General features: G+C 43.6%; 2 protein-coding genes across 3 annotated transcripts in view; both read left to right on the forward strand.

Moving 5' to 3' along the window:
- The window catches only part of tfpia (tissue factor pathway inhibitor a), a 68,907-nt gene extending 55,214 nt beyond the window's left edge, over positions 1 to 13,693 (forward strand). For both annotated transcript variants that reach the window (XM_056288843.1, XM_056288842.1), the window contains exons 4-7: positions 1,804 to 1,881; positions 8,879 to 8,935; positions 12,346 to 12,537; positions 12,776 to 13,693. In XM_056288843.1, the coding sequence (XP_056144818.1) occupies positions 1,804 to 1,881; positions 8,879 to 8,935; positions 12,346 to 12,537; positions 12,776 to 12,843 (395 nt within the window). In that variant the 3' untranslated portion in view covers positions 12,844 to 13,693. The remainder of the gene's footprint in view (positions 1 to 1,803; positions 1,882 to 8,878; positions 8,936 to 12,345; positions 12,538 to 12,775) is intronic.
- Positions 13,694 to 14,233: 540 nt separating this feature from the next.
- calcrla (calcitonin receptor-like a) overlaps positions 14,234 to 21,311 on the forward strand; it is a 29,945-nt gene continuing 22,867 nt past the window's right edge. Inside the window, exon 1 of the mRNA XM_056288841.1 lies at positions 14,234 to 14,367. The gene's annotated coding sequence lies outside the window, so the exon portion shown is untranslated. The remainder of the gene's footprint in view (positions 14,368 to 21,311) is intronic.

Consider the following 21,311-nt stretch of genomic DNA (forward strand, 5'->3'; position numbering starts at 1 on the left):
CCGACCATGAAATAACATTCCCTCTTGATTTATCATTTAAATAGTTTTCAAGTAACCGAAGCGCATTTAATTACGCTAGACTTGGCAACGGTTTAGAAGTCATTTAGATATTGAATTTATTAGACAGTATAACAAGAAAGTTACTCCAGTGTGACCACTTCCATCTGACTGTCCACACGCACCACAAATCAGTGGGGACAAGAAATATTAAATGTTGAACGTGGCCAGGAATTTCAAATAAATGTTTTTGACCTATGTCTGTTTGGACATCCCTCCCCTAGTTTTAAACCCAGATACTACATCAGTTAAATCAAAACCTAAAGGTGAAATTACTTTTAAGGGTATTTGATGTTGTTTGTCACATAACGGACGAGTAAACCATATTGCCATAGCTGAAACATCATTAAGCATTTACACACTTCTCAGTTACATATGTTATTGTTGTACATAACTCATGCTTTTGCAAGTTTTTTTTTGTTCTGCTGTTTTATAATTGTTAATACTTGTTAGATGTTTGTCTTGCTTGAGGACTGTTTGTTGCTTATTCCCGTTGTCTATGTTTTGTATCATTGTGCTAATGTTTTGAGTAGGGATGTCCTGATCAGGTACCTTTTGCCCCTGGTCCATTCGGAGTCATTTAACGATGAGTACATATCTGCCGATGCGGTTTGTTTTCCTCTCAGATATGTATAATTTCCTGCATAATGCAGCTGCACAGTGCACACTTTAAGTGCATTAAAACCCAAGATACTCTTGGCAATTTAACAGCTCTGCATAAAGAAAAAAAAATAGCAAGATAAACATCTGTTAATGGTTTTCATTTATGTATTTTCTAACAAAATAAATGCACTATACAAGTAATATTCAATACAATAGTGCTAACAAATATAAAAATAGGAACAAAAAGAAGGGACATCCAAAGAGAGACATGTAAACTCCTTTGGTGTATTCATATGTATTCATATTATATTATAGATATTAGTCAGGTGGCATGGTGGCGCAGTGGTTAGCACGGTCGCCTCACAGCAAGAAGATCCTGGGTTCGAACCCCGGGGTTGTCCAACCTTGGGGGTCGTCCCGGGTCGTCCTCTGTGTGGAGTTTGCATGTTCTCCCTGTGTCTGCATGGGTTTCCTTTGGGTGCTCTGGTTTCCTCCCACAGTCCAAAGACATGTCAGGTGAATCGGCCGTACTAAATTGTCCCTGGGTGTGAATATGTGTGCATGCGTGTGTGTCGGACTGGTGGTCTGTCCAGGGTGTCTCCCCGCCTGCCGCCCAGTGACTACTGGGATAGGCTCCAGCATCCCACGACCCCAATTGGGTTAAGCAGCTTGGACAATGGATGGATGGATACATTAGTTGTATTGAAAGTAGCTCGGTAACTACCGCCTAGCCAAACCCTGGCATTGCAGATATGTGGCTGTAAATGGGTTGCTTTCCTCTCCCAGTTTAAAGAAGCACCACATGCAGCTATTTTAGCCACTTATTGCAGACTTTTTTAAAATCACTGCCTCACCGCTGTAGGTTGTGGATAATGTCCGTTTATGTAGACGGAACGCAGTGGGGTGTTTACAACACCTATATGACAGCTGACACAGATGGAGCACAACGGGGCAAAATTACCAAAGGATCGGAATTTGATCGGGCATAATTTAGCCAATACTTATCAATTAAAGTCACCCTAGATAAGCTCTGATACATATGTCTCGGCTCCAATCCGGACATCCCTTGTCTACAGACTACATCACAGCAAACATTTCTACCCATCTGATGGATGTTGTCCCTTATGCTCTTGATCTATACAGGAAACAAGTCTGTGGCACCAGAAGTTGAGACTGTGCAGCCTACCAGAATATCCAGCAGAGAGCCACTAAAACGAGCCGGTGGGACATTGAAGTACTCAATAATGCCATAGCTTTTCCCCTGAAAACTGGATAAAAGTTTGTGAAGCACATTGGACCTCCCCAAAAACATTACTTTGACTCCAAGCTAGTCGACTGCAAAAACTATAGCCTTTGAGAATGCTTTTTGGCTAGAAACTGTAAAACAACACAAAGGGGATGTAACACAAACTGCATATGTCAATCAAATAAACAAGCAGCAAATCATTTAGTCTGTTATGTAATCACATTTCAGTTCATGACAATGGTTTTCTTTCAGTCCTTGCCCCAGAATCTGCAGTCTCCCTCTTCAAAAAAAAACCAAACAAAACTCACTTAATATAGCCACACTCTTACCCCCCCCCCCAAAAAAAACACCCCATGCCTTCATTTGTAATAGACTAATCCGCTGACCAATTTGTGTGTTCTGCCATCTAGCGACGCCACCATTACTGCGGTGGCAAGTAGCAGTGTTTGCTACTGCCTGCTAAGTGACAGCAGCATGGGTAGTTGAATTGACGACGTGAGACAGTGGCCCCCAGTTACTGATGAAGGTACCTTATGGATGGCGATCTTAATGTTATTCAAATTGTACATATTAGTTAGACATCGGTTATGTCAATAGCCAGAGAGAGAGAGAGAAAAAATGACCACTTAACCATCCGCCACATTTCAAGTGATGAAATAACTAATGTTTGTGTAGCTAGCTAATATGCTAATGTGATTGTACTTGATAGCTAGTAAACATTCAAGGGTTGCAATTAATCACAGACCAGTTATAATAGTAAAACGTTTTAAAAATACGAATTTATTTTTTGTAGGTATTCAAGATTATTTCATTAATCGCCTGGCTTGTGATGACCAACAAAATGCAACTACAGGTCTCTAATAGAGGGTCAAAATTACCTGAGCTCCGGATGGGTTGGCCAAATATATTGCACATTCTGCTAGATAATGAACACATCATTCTAAAAGGACCTGTCCATTAACAACCATCATAATGTTGAATTAACTCTGCAGAAAAAGAATGGCAAAGTTGTAGGTGTGAACTGTGACTGTATGGCCAACAGAGGGAAGTGCTGCAGTCATACAGCAGGACTACTTTACAAGGTCAAAAATGCTATGACCAGCCACCTGCATGTCTTCCCTCACCACATCCATAAACCTCCTCTTTGGCCTTCCTCTTTTCCTCTTTCCTGGCAACTCCATATTCAGTATCCTTCTCCAAATATAACCAGCATCTCTCCTCCACACATGTCCAAGCCATCTCAATATTGCCTCTCTTGCTTTGTCTCCAAACTGTCCAACCTGGGCCGTCCCTCTAATATAATCGTTCCTAATCCTGTCCTTCTTCGTTACTCCCAGTGAAAATCTTAGCATCTTCAACTCTGCCACCTCCAGCTCCGCCTCCTGTCTTTTCGTCAATGCCACTGTCTCCAAACCATACAACATAGCTGGTCTCACAACCATTTTGTAAACCTCCCCTTTAACTCTTGCTGGTACCCTTCTGTCGCAAATCACTCCTGACACTCTTCTCCACCCACTCCACCCTGCCTGCACTCTCTTCTTCACCTCTCTACTACACTCCCCGTTACTTTGGACAGTTGACCCCAAGTATTTAAACTCAAATGCCTTCGTCACCTCCACTCCTTGCATCCTGACCATTCCACTGTCCTCCCTCTCATTCATGCATAGGTATTCCGTCTTGCTCCTACTGACTTTCATTCCTCTTCTCTACAGTGCATACCTCCACCTCTCCAGGCTCTCCTCAACCTGCACCCTACTCTCGCTACAGATCACAATGTCATCCGCGAACATCATCGTCCATGGAGATTCCTGCCTGAGCTTGTCTGTCAACCTGTCCATCACCATTGCAAACACAGAAAGGGCTCAGAGCCAATCCTTGATGTAATCCCACCTCCACCTTGAACCCATCTGTCATTCCAACCACACACCTCACCATTGTCACACTTCCCTCATACATATCCTGCACCACTCCTACATACAGTGCATCGGGAAAGTATTCACACCCCTTCACTTTCCCCACATTTTGTTATGTTACAGCCTTATTCCAAAATGGATTAAATTCCTTTTTTTTCTCATCAATCTACATACAATACCCCATAATGACAAAGTGAAAAAGGTTTTGTAGAAATTTTTGCAAATTTATTAAAAATAAAAAACTGAAATATTGAACGTACATACGTAAGTATTCATACCCTTTACTCAGTACTTGGTTGAGGCACCCTTGGCAGCGATTACAGCCTCAAGTCTTCTTGGGTATGAAGCTACAAGCTTGGCACACCTATATTTGGGGTATTTCGCCCATTCTTCTCTGAAGATCCTCTCGAGCTCTGTAAGGTTAGATGGGGAGCGTCGCTGCACAGCTATTTTCAGGTCTTTCCAGAGATGTTCAATGGGGTTCAAGTCTGGGCTCTGGCTGGGCCACTCAAGGACATTCACAGACTTGTCCTGAAGCCACTCCTTCGTTGTCTTGGCTGTGTGCTTAGGGTCGCTGTCGTGTTGAATGGTAAACCTTGCCCCAGTCTGAGGTCCTGAGCGCTCTGGAGCAGGTTTTCATCAAGGATCTCTCTGTACTTTGCTCCATTCATCTTTCCCTCAATCCTGCCTAGTCTCCCAGTTCCTGCTGCCGAAAAACATCCTCACAGCATGATGCTGCCACCACCATGCTTCACTGTAGGGATGGTATTAGCAAGGTGATGAGAGGTGCCTGGTTTCCTCCAGACGTGATGTTTGGCATTCAGTCCAAAGAGTTCAATCTTGGTTTCATCAGACCAGAGAATCTTGTTTCTCATGGTCTGAGAGTCCTTTAGGTGCTTCCTGGCAAACTCCAAGCAGGCTGTCATGTGCCTTTTACTGAGCAGAGGCTTCCGTCTGGCCACTCTACCATAAAGGCCTGATTGGTGGAGTGCTGCAGAGATGGTTGTCCTTCTGGAGGGTTCTCCCATCTCCACAGAGGAACGGTAGTGCTCTGTCAAAGTGACCATCAGGTTCTTGGTCACCTCCCTGACCAAGGCCCTTCTCCCCCAATTGCTCAGTTTGGCTGGGCGGCCAGCTCTAGGAAGAGTCCTGGTGGATCCAAATGTCTTCCATTTACGAATGATGGAGACCACTGTGCTCTTCGGGACCTTCAAAGCTATAGAAATGTTTTTGTACCCTTCCCCAGATCTGTGCCTCGATACAATCCTGTCTCAGAGGTCCACAGACAATTCCTTTGACTTCATGGCTTGGTTTCTGCTCTGACATGCACTGTCAACAGTGGGACCTTATAGTATAGACAGGTGTGTGCCTTTCCAAATCATGTCCAATCAATTGAATTTACTACAGGTGGACTCAAATCAAGATGTAGAAACTTCTCAAGGATGATCGGTGGAAACAGGATGAACCTGAGCTCAATTTTGAGTGTCATAGCAAAGGGTGTGAATACTTATGTACATGCAATATTTCAGTTTTTATTTTTAATAAATTCGCAAAAATTTCTACAAAACCTTTTTCTCTTTGTCATTACGGGGTATTGTGTGTAGATTGAAGAGAAAAAAAAAAGGAATTTAATCCATTTTGGAATAAGGCTGTAACACACCAAAATGTGGGGAAAGTGAAGGGGTGTAAATACTTTCCGGGTGCACTGTAGTTCTCTGCAACTCCTGACTTCCTCATACAATACCACACCTCCTCTCTCAGCACCCTGTCATATGCTTTCTCTAAATCTACAAAGACACAATGCAACTCTTTCTGGCCTTCTCTATACTTCTCAATCAACATTCTGAAAGCAAACATCGCATCTGTGGTGCTCTTTTGGGGCATGAAACCATACTGCTGCTCGCTGATCATCACCTCTCCTCTTAACCTAGCTTCTATTACTCTTTCCCAAATCTTCATGCTGTGGCTGATCAACTTTATAAATCTGTAGTTGCTACAGTTCTGCACATCACCCTTGTTCTTGAAAATTGGTACCAGTATGCTTCTTCTCCACTCCTCAAGCATCCTCTCACTTTCCAAGATTGTGTTAAACAATCTAGTTAAAAACTCCACTGCCATCTCTCCTAAACATCTCCATGCCTCCACAGGTATGTCATCAGGACCAACTGCCTTTTCACTCTTCATCCTCTTCATAGCTGCCCTCACTTCCTCCTTGTTAATCCACTGAACTTCCTGATTCACTATCCCTACATCATCCAACCTTCTCTCTCTCTAATTTTCTTCATTCATCAGCCCCTCAAAGTACTCCTTCCACCTTCTCAGCACACTCTCCTCACTTGTCAAGCACATTTCCATCTCTATCCTTGATCGCCCTAACTTGCTGCACATCCTTTGCAGCTTGGTCTCTCTGTCTAGCCAATCGGTATAAGTCCTTTTCTCCTTCCTTAGTGTCTAACCTGTCATACAACTCACCATATGCCTTTTTCTTTGCCTTTGCCACCTCTCCCTTTGCTTTACGCTGCATCTCCTTGTACTCCTGTCTACTTCCTTCATCTCTCTGATTATTCCACTTCTTCTTTGCCAACCTTTTCCTCTGTATACTCTGCTGTACTTCCTCATTCCACCACCAAGTCTCCTTGTCTTCCTTCCTCTGTCCTGATGACACACCAAGTACCTTCCTAGCTGTCTCCCTCACTATTTCTGCAGCGGTTGCCCAGCCATCTGGCAGCTCTTCACTATCACCCAGTGCCTGTCTTAACTCCTGCCTGAACTCCACACAACAGTCTTCCTTTTTCAACTTCCACCAATTGATCTTCGGATGTGTCTTCACTTGCTTCCTCATCTTGGTCTCCAAAGTCATCGTACAGACCACCATCTGATGCTGCCTAGCTACGTTCCCCCCTGTCACCACCTTGCAGTCTCCAATCCCTTTTAGATGGTGCCTTCTACATAAGATATAGTCCACTTGTGTGCACTTTCCTCCACTCTTGTATGTCACCGAAACTCTGAAGCCTTATTCTTTTCAGAGTATCTCTAGGCAACCAAGCAATCACCTTTTTCCTCATAAACTTTGCCAGTATTGGTCTCCAGAGTGTGAAGATCTCACAGGCTGTGCTCCTGCTTATTCCAAACCGTTTACCTAAGTCTATGAACATCAAACCAAGACGAAGCCTCATCAGAACAAGTAACAGCTAATCGTGGACTGCCAACTTGATGATCCTTGGCTGTGGGAGAAAAGCCATGAGGGCATGCGAAAGTTTTCAAAAACTGTCTATACGTATGCCTGTGAAAAACTTTAAATCACTGTCATCCAAGTTATAGGCTGACACTGATGGGGCAGGATCAGTTTGTGTTGCACTGTTTTTCGTTGACTTGTTAGAACAGTAGTTGTGGTCTGCAGCATCTGGCCACTGGAAGCCAATGTCACACTTCTGCAGAGGCATGATATTTTCCAAATCATTGACATTCACTTCTACATTGGAATCCATAGCTTCAGGTTCAGCACGTGTGTTGTTTACTAAGGGCTCAAGACGTCTTCTCTTGGGAGGGGCTCTACCAGATGACATTATTCCCCTGAGGAAAGACAGAAAAAGAGAAAAAAATGCACTTACATTTTTCAAACAGGATAATACACATTTAAACCAAAAACAATCATATGAATCCGACAATTTGGAAAACATTTTAATTTGAATTTCTTGCTAATTTTTAAATGTCATGGATGCAATTAATAAAACCTATGGTAACTTCAGGAGAAATGGAATCACACTTACCAGGTATTCATATCCCATATGCAATACTGGGTATGGGTGTTCTTTCGTTGGTTTACCATCCAGGAAGTGTATTCCACACATCTTGAGAGTGGTAAGAATAATGAGGATGAGTAACAAATACCACAATAACTCAACAATACTACATAAAATATCATCCATTACATTAAACTGGATTTCATGTCATAGAAATGGCTTTGCACCAATCAAAATCAACTTAAAACCCACCCTTGAATATGCCACCCAAATCTTCTCGATATCAAACAGCAATATGAGATGGAAAAACAACCCTTTGAGTGAAGAAATGTACGCTTTTTGCAAAGATTGACGATTTTCTAAATCAATTCAGCTAACGTTAATTGATGACAAACTTTGACATAAAATGTAGCTAGACTTATTGACTGTCAAGTTTTCCATGGTTAAAAAAATCATTTCCACAATTAAACACAGGGCTGTCAGTTAACGTTAGAGCAATTAACTTTATATATTTTCACGATAACGCCAGTTAGCTGGTTGAGTTCATTTATTATGTGTGACCACCGCAGCCCACTAACGTTAGCTAATTTAACGTAAGCTGAGCAGTGTTAGCTTAAAGACGTGTTTCGCCATGTTAGGCTAGGCAGCTGCATGCCAACGTTAGTCATTGTGAGACGAATATAGATTGTCGGTTGACCAAAACTTACCGTGCTGTTTTTATTGGGATCAAAGTCCTTTCTGTTGGTACTCTTAATCCACTTCTGGCGAATATCTTGGTCCTCTCCACGACCAGGGAATCTATGTAAACTGTATGGTCTCAGACAGGCGCAATCTTCATGAAGTATAGGCGTGTGTATTTCGCATTCAGACTTTTTCCAAACTTGAAGTTTGCCACTACTGTTGGAGCAGCCGAGAACTGCACAGCTTCTTCCCGACTTCCTAGACATTGTTGTCAAATGTAACGTTGAATAACGTTAAAAATATAAAAGTAGAAAATGGCACACTCCTTAGCACAGCTTGCATTCAAAAGCGCGCGTATTATAGGAAAGCGCCACCGCAGTAATGGCGACTTCTTAATTTATGGCACTTCGTCGGATTAGTCTATACCACATTAATCCCCAAAGTGTCAAGCTCTCTGTGTGTGGTGCACTGGTGCAGAATGGACCAGCCAGTGTACAGCCCATGGAGTGAAGCAGTAGAGCTGCAGTATCTTAACCTAAATGAGGGTCACAGCCACATAAGGACACAGCTGTTATCCAGTTGGGAGACATGTAAAAAAGACACTGTGCCAATGCATTTACTTTTTTTTTTTTCAGGGGAATTCGCATTGAGCCAACCACGAGTACACCTGGATGCCCATCATCAACCTATAGGTGCGAACAATGATTTTGTCAGAACATAGGCAGCAACTTACATCAAGAGAAAACTGCTGTAATTTCCATTTCAGTAAGAATTTTGGAGATTGTTGTGCTTTTGATGAGAACAAACATCTTGGTAGCAGTCAATACTATGGTAGAAAATTGATGCTGAAATCTGTAAATCAGAATTGATGTTACAGCCGGGTCTTGATTGATCTACCTGTGTGCAAAACACAGTCCTGGTGTGTATACAGCGCTTTGTCACCGCTGCCATCAGACAAAACGGTGACATTTACAGCGGATTACGTTGTCTTAAGTGTAATGGAACCAAACAACCTGTCCTCCGACCAAAATCCCTGTCCATTTAATGAACTCCTAGTTGTGCTCAAAATACAAAGCCAAGTAAATCCATATCAATTATTTCGCTATGCTGTTCCATCAATGGGTTTATAATATAAACCCCTCACAGCTCAGCCAGGCATAGACAGTTTGCGAAATTGCCTTTGTGGGAGAAGTCAAAGGGCAGAAACAGTGTGCATCAAGTGTCTCCTCCCCACAGCCCATTTGTCTCATATCCCCACCTACTATTTTCCCTCCAGTGTAAAGGACATGAGGGTGCATAGATCACTGCTGCCAGTTTCCAAGTTGCTGCAGCAGGAGAGCACAGCTAGTTCCAGCCTACTCCCCCATTCAATTAATTTAGATTTTTTGTTGGATTAAATTTCAGCCTTGTCATTAAGGTGAGTTTCGGAATGGATGAGTCTCAGTGGCTCTGGTTTTCTCTGATTCTGTGTTGTATCAGTTTTTTCAGACATGTTACATGTCATTATAGATGTCGAACAACAACGAACATGTCACTATAGCATGGAACACTTCTATAGTATTTCGTTCTATTTAAGCAATAATATCACATGAGGGAGTGCTGTGATAGCAGTCTATTCCATTGCCTACCAACACGGGGATCGCCGGTTCGAATCCCCGTATTACCTCCAGCTTGGTCGGGCGTCCCTACAGACACAATTGGCCGTGTATGTGGGTGGGAATCCGGATGTGGGTGTGTCCTGGTCAGCGCACTAGCGCCTCCTCTGGTTGGTCGGGCTGCCTTTTCGGGGGGGGGGGGTAGTGTGATCCTCCCACGCGCTATGTCCCCTTGGTGAAAGGCAAGAAGCAGCTGGCGACTCCACATGTATCGGAGGAGACGTGGTAGTCTGCAGCCCTCCCCAGATCGGTAGAGGGGGTGGAGCAGCGACCGGGATGACTCGGAAGAGTGGGGTAATTGGCCGGATACAATTGGGGAGAAAAAAAAAGGGGGGGTGATTTTTAGGATACAGCAATCTATATTATTAAAACAACGAGTAATGAATATCATGTTAATTCTATAACGTTTTTAACAATTTTAGATTCAGATTCACTTCAACCCATGTTTGAAAAGGGAGTTTCAAAGAGTATAAATAGTATTGTTTTAACACATTTCTTATTAATGTTATTTCAATTTAAGCATCTTTTACACCACATTAGACAGCTAGGGTACTTGATTTCATCACTAATCGTCCTCCATTGGTTCCGTATGCATGTTTTAAAATCAGAGTGTATGTCCTGAACTTAAAAGTCATGGTTTTTAGCTGCATCCCTACCACGAAGTGAGTAAGTAAAGTTTATTTCTACGGCACATTTCACAGACACAAGTCACACAGTGCTTCACGATCAGATAAATAAAACAAGGATAAACAACAGATAAAACACACCAGAGGAAACAGGGATAAAGACAAGTTAAAACATAAAACACCACATGCTGTCTAAATGCCTGTCTGAACAGATGGGTTTTAGCAGCTTTTTAAAAGAGTCCACAGACTTGTTGGGAGACTATTCCAAAGCTTAGGTGCTGCCGACTGGAAAGCACGATCTCCCTGAGTCCTAAAACGTACCTGAGGGACGTTAAAGGACCTAAGGGCTTGGCCGGTGGTGCGGGGTTGCAGAAGTTCTAGGATGTAATGGGGGGAGCCTGGCCATGTAGGACTCTATAAGCGAGCACCAAGATTTTAAAATGGACTCAAGAATTAACAGGAAGCCATGCATAGAGGTTAAAATAGGAGCAACCTGTGACCAACTGTTGGATTGTGTTAAAAACCTAGCAGCAGCATTTTGGGTGGTTTGTAAACGGTGCAAGGACGATTGATTTAGGCAGGTAAAAAGAGAATCACAATAGTCTAAATGTGATGAGATAAAAGCATGTGCTAGCATCTCCAATTCAGTCCTGGACACAACTGACCTGAGTTTGGCTAAAAAGAAACATGATTGAGTCAAATGCTATGGAAGTCTCCAATATCTAACCAAAGACTGACATCTGGTGGATTTTCCACTTACACCATCTCCAAGTGTGAATTGACCTTGGCTTGTAGTCTACATCAGAGGCTGATAGTCCTGAGTGCAGAAGAAGGCCTTGACCTACCAACCAGGACATTGAGGGTCCTGACTGGTAGGTCATCGTATGCAGGTGGATATGATTTACTGTAGAATCAAATATTCCACACCAAAGGGCAATCTTTTACACACAGGAGGGGAAGTAAAAGATTATTGGTAATTTTGATATGTTTCTTACAAAAAATGTTTCTTCAATTCATCATAATCATCATCATCATCATCAGTTCTGTAACGTATGGAGGTCGTAGGAGCACAGCTGATGCCTCAACAGGTTGAGTCATCATTGTGTTTCAGTAGGGGGAGTATCTGGTGGTCTCTATCTCCCCTCCAGGTATGGATGGCCATTGGTTCACAGAGGAACTTGTCCGCCCTTTGACAGGTTTTGTTTTTAGTCCTGCTGGGTGTCCACACACCCTCGTCACAACAACCCAAGAGTTGAAGTGGGGGTGCCGGATTAGTCGCCAACGACCCGACAGTTGCAGTTTAACGTCATACCCAGGACTCTTCAATTAGGGCTGGGCATTAATTCAATATTATCATTTATCATCTATCATCTATCACTGGTATTGTGTCCCGATGAAATTCAAATTGTATCATATTGTGACACACAGTTTTAATCTCTAAATTGATGATAAAGAGAATCTGTTACCTAAATTGTCTCGCAAAATGAGGTCTGAAATATTTGAGAGAGGATTACTTGAAAACTAGTTTTGATTTGATATTATACTGGACACTGCTAAACAGTTCAATGTGATGAACCATGGTTGTATTCTTAATTTTGGTATTTTTGCCCATGTAACCAGATATCATCATTATACATCACTACTGTGTTAAATTATCTGATTTTCATGATAATATTGTCTATAGTCCCTATCTTTGATTTTTTTTCCCCCTCAGATCTGTGCACCTCTTTATCCTTGTCTTTGATGTTTTTGTCTCACCATGCAACTCTTGAACATTTTAAACTCTTGTGTTTGTTTGTATTTTCTTTTTCTTTTTTGCAGGTTTCATGCCACCTGCGTTCTGCCTCACTCCTATCGAGAGGGGAACCTGTGAAGGGGAAGATACGAGATTTGGGTACAATCCCAAGACCAGGAAGTGCCACGTGTTCCGCTACAGCGGTTGCGGGGGGAACAAAAACCATTTCCGACGCAAGAAACAATGCATGAAGACGTGCATGAACGTGAAGACTAAGGGTAAAACTATTTGATGATTTAATATACTTCTTGCAGAAAATAATGCAACCATAATTTCATTATTTAGTATATTCGTAATAAAGGAGATTTATTGGACACATTTTTTTTGTCATTTTCTCATCACATGACTTAAATGACACTACACCAATGTTAATTGGAAACCATCTCGCAGTTCTAGTTCTCATTATATTGTAGATTATAACTCGTTTTTTTTTACTTTGACACTGTGCCATTGCAGATAATGGAACGAAGCAGATCAGAATAAAGAAGAAAAATCTGAAAAACATCGTGTTTCATGTCGTCTGAAAAATGTCCTTTCCATTTGATCATACACTACTTTTAATTCAATTTTATTTTTGTACATTTTTTTTATTTCGCTTGAATGTACTGTTTTGTATTCATGTAGTGTTACTTGTACAAAAACCGATTCATATGGTTCATGGTTCATATGGTTGATAGTAATTGCATTTTTATTTTCATTCCATATTGCAACTGAAAAAAAATGTAATTGCTACTGCTTGGATAAACAATACATATTTTTTGCTGACATACAGTCCCTTCTCAATGCCGATGCTTTTCATATCCCTACTGACTGTCGGTAAAAACATACAAATCTTCAAAAAGCATGTTTTAAATATTAGAATTACTAGTAAAGCATCAGGTTTTAACAGGTATTAAATTTGCCATAGTAAGAACTAAGTTGGAAACAGATACCATTGGTATATGGTTATGAAGCTTAGTCAAACACAAATGACTGCGCTTTCAAAACAAGTTGCAAAATTAAAAGAAAAAAATGAAAAAATAATCATGCATATATCTATATATCTTTTATGTTTTTTTTTTTTTTGCTGACAGCAGCAGTGTGTCCTCTAATTTCGCTGTACAGATTTTAACATTGTTTGTTGAAAAGCTCCTGTGTTTTATATCAATGTGAACTTTAACGCTATCAAACCAATAGACTTGAAAATCAAAGATTTTTTCTCATTAAGGCAGCAACTGAACATGGACCGTTTTCAAGCAAATGCATTAATCACACATTTTCTTGCCAAACAAAATCAACCATTACCAAATGTATACAAGACCACTGCTGTCTATGTGAGAATTAATGTTTTGTTTTGTTTTTTTTTTAAATCAATAAAATGGCATTGTCTGTGGCAACATGGTCGTGGTCCTGCAAGTGATGTTTTCAAGAAGTAACCAGAAGAGGGCAGTGTTGTACCGGATTAAACACACACAGCTGGCTGCCAGCAGTGCTCGGACTCGTGTGCACATTTCTGGTCCGGTTATCTGGACATCCAGCTGTTGACGTTTGATAAACTGGGTCAGAGAAGTGTTTCAGAAATGGGTTTAACCTATAAAACTTCGCCTGTCTTCCCCCATGCGTTATTCCTAACAGCCAGGCGTAGGCTAACAGCTGTGATGAAGTTTCCAATCGGCACAGAACAACACTCACAATATCAATTGGTTTCTTAGCGGGTTTAATCGTGGCGTTTTCTGTGTTTGTGTTTTTTCTTAAATAATGCACATTTGGGTTTAACTGGCGCCGCAATGTTTGTATGCCATTAGACAAACTGGGACATGGAAATTGCTGTGTGCCTCGGTGGGTTCTGCGGCGAAGTAGTGGGAAAGCGCCCCCCCCCCCCGCAGCGCTCAGCTGTAGGCTAATGTGTGATGTAACCGGAAGTAGTGGGTTGCCTTCCAACCTCAACATGACAGCGGCGGCTCTTGCTCCAGACGCGTTCACTGCGTGCGGAGAGAGACCCGTCGGCCCGTGCAGCGCCGCAGCACCCATTGCAACATCCCCCAGCGGACTGAGGAGCTACTCCTGAGGTAGGACGCGTTCACGACGCCGAAAAGAGGGGGAATCGTTCCTGGCGCGGTGCCACGTTTTAACCGTCTCCGTACTCCCAATAAATTGGGTCGTAATGATGATGTCGACCCGCAGTTGGCCAGTGCAAACGTGCAAATTCGTTTTGTCTTTTTCTTTTTAATCATTGCTACCAATTAGTTCATTTGATTTTGGCTCATCTGCATTTCAGACCGAGACGACATTTACGAATCGGGTACGTCTTAATTGTACGGCTTATCGCTCATTATTATTATTGTTGTTTGTCAAAATTGCACACGCGAGGTTGGAGCACGACCGCTCCTAATTGGGTGAAATTGATCTGCATCGGGCGCTCCGTTATCGTAGATTACATTTTCTAGAGGGTTAAAGTGAAATATTGATCTTCCTCTCGGGTTGTGGTAGTGAATACCTGAAGCGTCTAGTTGATGTGGATTGGCAATGCGTGATCGTTCGCGTCACATGCGAGGCGTAAAATACCCAACTCGACATTACTGACAAGTGAAGCTGAAATTGAGACGGTAATGAATTCACCCCGAGGCTATGAAATGTTCTGATGTGTATGGGAAACGTGTATAACGCCTTTATGAAGGCATGTGTAACGGGTCAACTGTACCCATGTAGTGGGGTGCTGCATTTTGTACACATGCAATTCCGCAACATTTTTTTTATCACATTTTTTGCATGCAGGTCAGATTGTATTGCTCCCACCGAGCTGACTCACTAATGGTGGACGATGGCCGCTGGTTGATCAGGCAGAGTGTTAACCGTGTTTTACATACGGTTTCGTTTCCAGCACCGCTCAGAACATAACGGAGAGGCATGCCGTGTCATGTCGTGCCGAGTGGATTACAATGAAAAACGAGGTCATTTAGCCTGTTCCAACGTTGTGGTTTGGGAATACACTATGGGTCACACGTTGCCAAATCATCTGCATGGTTATGTAAGCAGCAGATTTAGACATGCTGAAACTTTTGTGGGCCGGAGAACCAGAGAGATAGATAGATGATGGTGAGGGGTGAAGACGATGAGGAGGATGATGATGATCACAAGTGGAAGATCCACTGGAGGAAAAGACCTTAAACGGGTTGTAATTTGTCAGAAATGGAGGTGCAAGGGTTGGAGCAACTCAGACAACAACGGGGTAACTGCAGAGTGGCCTGTTAAAAAGGCTCTTGAGACTGGATTAACCCATTTTTTCCACCCATTTTTTTCCAACACCTTACTTTTGCATACTGTTATTCTGCAGGATAACACACATTTTGCATCCGACTTTGCATGCAACAGTGCTGTTTGAACCATGGATAATCTCAGATTGTAATGTTGTAAAAAACAAAACAAAAATACAGCATTGATCAGTGTAATAACGAGGCAGATCTTGATATGTGATTTGCATCCTCAATGGTGTAACCCCTCAAGCGACTATAGATGTTTAGGACATAAAGATAGGGTAGGGCGAAGTGTATGCGACAAGAAACATCCACTAACAGTCCACAAGCTGTCGTCCTTCTTTCCCTAAATGACACTGGCATTCAATGAGAAAATTCATATCATGGCCAAAGGGTACGCGGATGCTGACCTGTGAAAAGGGATTCTGCTAATCGTGAGGATGTGCCTTGATGTCTTACCATTCCTGCGCCCGCTCTAGATACACTTACTCATTGTACAATTGAAACATCATGCAATTACACGCATCACAGTTTACTGAATGCAACCAACATGAGTCATATTCACACACACACACACACACACACACACACAAACAGACTTGCTGCTCAGTTCCAAAGAAAAGCTATTTCATGTATCCAAGACAAAGCTTGGTTCCTGGTCTTGGCAGCATGGCTGTCAAAGCCTCTGGCATCTCCGTGGTATGGTCAGTGTGCTCTTAAGCAATGGCATTTGGAAGAGCCTCCTACAGGAGAGCTCCTTTCATAATATCGGACCAAACACGCAGGACCAAACATTCCCGAAACATCGCAACAGTGTCTGAGGTGACTGTGCATTCAGAGGCTGATCCAGTGCCGTCGGGGGAAATTGCACCTTCATGTAAACACTGCTGCCCGGTTTATTCCTCTTCCACGGGAGCGGGCAGAGCTTGAACTGCCACGACAAGAATGGTAGCCATGCTCGCATAGCCTAAGCTCTCCTGATAAATCACCCAAGTACTTTTGGATGGTGAGAGGAGAAATGCAAAGTATTTTTTTTCTACCGTGCTCCCTATCCTATTGTTGTAATGGCTTTAGCTCCCATCCTGCTGACCCACGGGATCTCGATACATTCAGATCCTTTGCAAGTATGCTGAGAAAGCAGTCGTGAGAAAATTCTTGCACTTTCTGACCCCTATAGCTTACTACAAAACCAACAAACACCCGTTTTGAACATATATGGTAACAGCCTAAGGCCTTACTACACACCGGTCGCTGCAGTGGTTTTCAGAGGTCCTCGGGTTAAATCGAAAATATTTTGACAGTATGTCTGAGTTACTTAAACCAGAGGATATGTGGTTGCATGATCAGCGAGTCGAGCACTTCCGACGTCAGTGGTTGCCATGGCTAAGTGTCTGGTTTAGGCAGGCTTAGTTTGATATAACTAAGGCCTTCTGAAAACCACCACAGGGACTAGCTTGAAGGTAGCACCCTTGGCTATTTTTTTTTTTTTTTTAGTTTTCCCCCTTTTTCTCCCCAGTTGTATCTGGCCAATTACCCCACTCTTCCGAGTCATCCCGGGCACTGCTCCACCCCTTCTGCCGATCTGGGGAGGGCAGCAGACTACCACATGCCTCCTCCGATACATGTGGAGTCGCCAGCCAGCCGCTTCATTTCACCTGACAGGTGAGAAGTTTCACAAGGGGGACGTAGCACGTGGGAGGATCACGCTCTTCCCCCCAGTTCCCCCTCCCCCCAAACAGGTGACCCGACCGACCAGAGGAGGTGCTAGTGCAGCGACCAGGACACATACCCACATCTGGCTTCCCACCCGCAGACACGGTCAATTGTGTCTGTAGGGACGCCTGACCAAGCTGGAGGTAACAAGGGGATTTGAACCGGCGATTCCCGTGTTGGTAGGCAATGGAATAGACTGCTATGCTACCCAGATGCCACAGACCCTTGGCTATTACTGAATTTTTCAAAGCGGGTTTTTGTTAATTTTGTAAGAAGTTACAGGGGCCAGAAAGCACAAGAATTTTCTCACGACTCTTCTGTCTGCATACCTGCAAAGGATCTCATGTATCGTCATCATGTATGGGTTAGCTCTCACCCCATCCCACCACCATCTATTCCTGTTATGTGTTCTATTACTCTTTCCATGCATTCTGGTGCATCTAGTGCCTTCTCATGACTCTGGTCAAAACAATAACGCTGGTGCACATTATACGTTTTGTCCGCCTCCCTGACTTCACCCCAGGCTCAGGTTATTGTATTACATTGAATTACAATGATGTGGATATGCATCGCTCTCTTGGAGCTCCCCTAAGGTTCTGTATTTGGTTTCGAGGATGTGAAACCTTTTGTTGTAATTTTTTCCATTCATACATTATTAAGGATTTTTTTTGTTTTTTTGGCACGTCTAATTTAAGTTTCGGCATTCAGGATGCAGGTTCTGTTTCGTATGTTCTTGCAGTGTTTGGTGTCCTTTGCTTGCGCTGGGAGGCTGGTGATGTAGGCGTCAATGCTTTGCAGAGGATATTAGACAGTGGAAAGAGGCTGTATGGTTTCCAAGGGTGAGGTAAACAAAGTGTGTCTGGGCGACACTGCCTTCCTGATTTACTGGGTGGGCGGGGGCCTCCGCTGGACAGAATTTCTTAGAGCCTCCACTGCATTCATTGTATGTTAATTTTTCTAACTCATTAAAGACGAGCCTGCCCGGCGATTTGGCTTTACTACCAACGCAAACCATAGCCCATTTTCTCAATCTTATTTCACTCAACCAAGATTGCCAAACACCTCTACCCCTTTTTCGGCAACTCTCTATTTAGCACTCATACATTTAAGCCCATTCCTGGCTAGAAGTTGTAAAAAACTGGTGTCCGGGCAGTGTGGCGGTCTATTCCGTTGCCTACCAACTTGGGGATCACCGGTTCGAATCCCCATGTTACCGCTGGCTTGGTTAGGTGTCCCCACAGACACAGCCAACTGTGTCTGTGGGTGGGAAGCCAGATGTGGGTATGTGTCCTGGACCTGGTCACTTTACTAGTGCCTCCTCTGGTCAGTTGGGGCACCTGTTCGGGGGCAGGGGGGACTGGGGGAACTAGCATGATCCGCCCACGTGCTACGTCCCCCTGGCAAAACTCCTCACTGTCAGGTGAAAAGAAGCGGCTGGCGACTCCACATGTATCTGAGGAGGCATGTGGTACTCTGCAGCCCTCTCTGGATCGGCAGAGCGGGTTGAGCAGTGACGGGGACAGCTCGGAAGAGTGGGGTGATTAGCCAAATGCAACTGGAGAGAAAAAGGGAGAAGAAGAAGGAAAAAAAAGGAAGTTGCCAAAAACACCAGTCTTCTCTTGTTTCCTCTTGGCCAACTTCATTGGTGCACTGAAGATGCTGAATGCCTTGCTCAAGAGACCCATAGTGATAGTTGTACATGGAACCCGGTCTCACCAATCTGCGTACAAATAACACGATATTACACTTTCACATTGCGTGCAACGCATATGCCAAAATCCAGTGTTGCCTGGAGATGATACGCCAATCCTTTCCATTAACTTCTGTGGAGAGCTGACGCGTCCAAATACCACGCGTCACCGTGAACGGTCATGACGTCACCAGCGAGGCTCAGTTCGCCCGCGAAGCTCAGTTCGCCCAGTTCCCCTGATGTGCAAACATCCACAAGCAGGTAAGCAGGGGAAACAATCTTTTTTTGTAATTAAATCATGGTATTAACTGGTATTTTAGTTATTTTATTAACCCTAACCCTGACCCTGAACCTAACCCTGGCTGTGGATGCCCACACTTCTGGTGAACTGGGCGAACTGAGCCTCGCTAGTGATGCCATGACCCTTCAAGGTGATGTGTGGTATTTGGACATATCAGCTCGCCACAGAGAGCTGATATGTCCAAATACTCACTCTTTCGGGTAGTGACCGAAAGGGTGAGATTGCGGATGCATGCGGCTGAAATGAGTTTCCTCCGCAGGGTGTCGGGGCTGAGCCTTAGAGATAGGGTGAGGAGCTCGGACATCCGGAGGGAGCTCAGAGTAGAGCCGCTGCTCCTTCGCATTGAAAGGAGCCAGTTGAGATGGTTCGGGCATCTGATTAAGATGCCTCCTGGGCGCCTTCCTTTGGAGGTTTACCGGGCACGGCCAACTGAGAGGAGACCCCGGGGTAGACCCAGAACTCGCTAGAGGGACTACATGTCCAATCTGGCCTGGGAACGCCTTGGGATCCCCCAGGAGGAGCTGGAAGGCGTTGCTAGGGACAGGAACATCTGGAGTGCCCTACTTAGCTTACTGCCACCGCGACCCGACCCCAGAAAAGTGGCTGAAGATGAGATGAGATGAGGTGAGCTCTCCACAGAAGTTAAAGGAAAGGATTGGCGTATCATCTGCACGCAAATTTGGATTTGGCATATGCATTGCACACAAAGTGTAATATCGTGTTATTTGTATGCAGATTGGTGAGACTGGGTAGGTAAATGAGTATGGCACTGCTCATTTAGTTACCTATCTAGGTCGTTTCTCAATTTAGTTGGTGTAAATAAGAAAGAAAAAAAGAAAAGACTACTTTGAAACAGTATCCCATTCTCTTTGCATACCGTGTTTCATTCACATATGTTCACCTCCCTGTCCATTCACAGTGTGTTTTGGGATACAAGCTTGCTGCGAAGCAACATAAGACTCACTAGTGATGTAAATAGCTCCCACAGAGGTCAAGTCCAGGGCCTATGGTGTGCCCATGGGGCATATTCTTTAGCTTCCTCATGGCCGTCTTAAGACACCACTGAATTTGACCCGGGTCCAGGGTTATTTTTAGTCATGGCAATTCCGGTAGGGAACCACACACACGCACGCACACGCACACACGCACACACACACACGATTACCAGAAGACATGAGGCTCACCGTCCTACGGTGACACTGGGAAACCCCTTGAACTAAATGCAATTAATGAAACGAGCAAATAATATTAGACAGTATGTTGGGTATATTAATTGCTTTTTAATGTGTTTGGGAATTTCCCTCGCTCTGATGAAGCGTGGTAATTAGTGCAGCCTATGTTTAAAAAGCGTCTTCTATTCAACGGATATGCGTTGGCAGAGTTCAGCCGAGTGCAACAAATCACCTTAAAATATCTCAGATATCTTGATGTAACTACACACTAATGTAAAAATTTTCTTTTTCTCATTTGGACCTCATAATAGTTCAACATAAATTCAGGGCGGTGTTGATTTGGGTCCAGCTCTTTGAGGATATAATTTCTCCTTCTCCGCCCAAATGGAATATCAGTGTTGCTCTGCTGTTTTTCCTGCTCGTTGTGATGGGATTTTTGTCTCTGATCTTTGTCTGTATCAACTTGTCTTCACAGAACCAGATCACAGTGATAACATTCGAAGCGGCTGCATGACTTTGGGAATCCGGGGATCCCTTTTATTAGTTTAGTGCATGTGTGCATGTGTGCGTGTGTGTGTGTGTGTGCATGCGTGCGTGCGTGCATGCGTGCGTGTGTGTGTTTAGAAACATGCCTCAAGCAATGTAACACTGCTGAAAAGCGGAAGGTTGAGCTGGACAGCGAACACCAGCAGACCAGTTTTCCCAGAGGACTGTGCAGCCTGGGCATGTTTCTGTGTTTACAACTTCTCCATTGATTCAGTGCACAGATGTGAACATCCATTTCCTTTTCCATAAACAGAGATTAAAGAACCAACCATGGGTTTCGGGTTAATGCAATGAATATGTGGCGCGGCAACAAACAAAAATGTGAAACTTTTTTTTA

This window comes from Lampris incognitus, chromosome 11, assembly GCF_029633865.1.
Source record: "Lampris incognitus isolate fLamInc1 chromosome 11, fLamInc1.hap2, whole genome shotgun sequence".
NCBI lineage: Eukaryota > Metazoa > Chordata > Actinopteri > Lampriformes > Lampridae > Lampris > Lampris incognitus.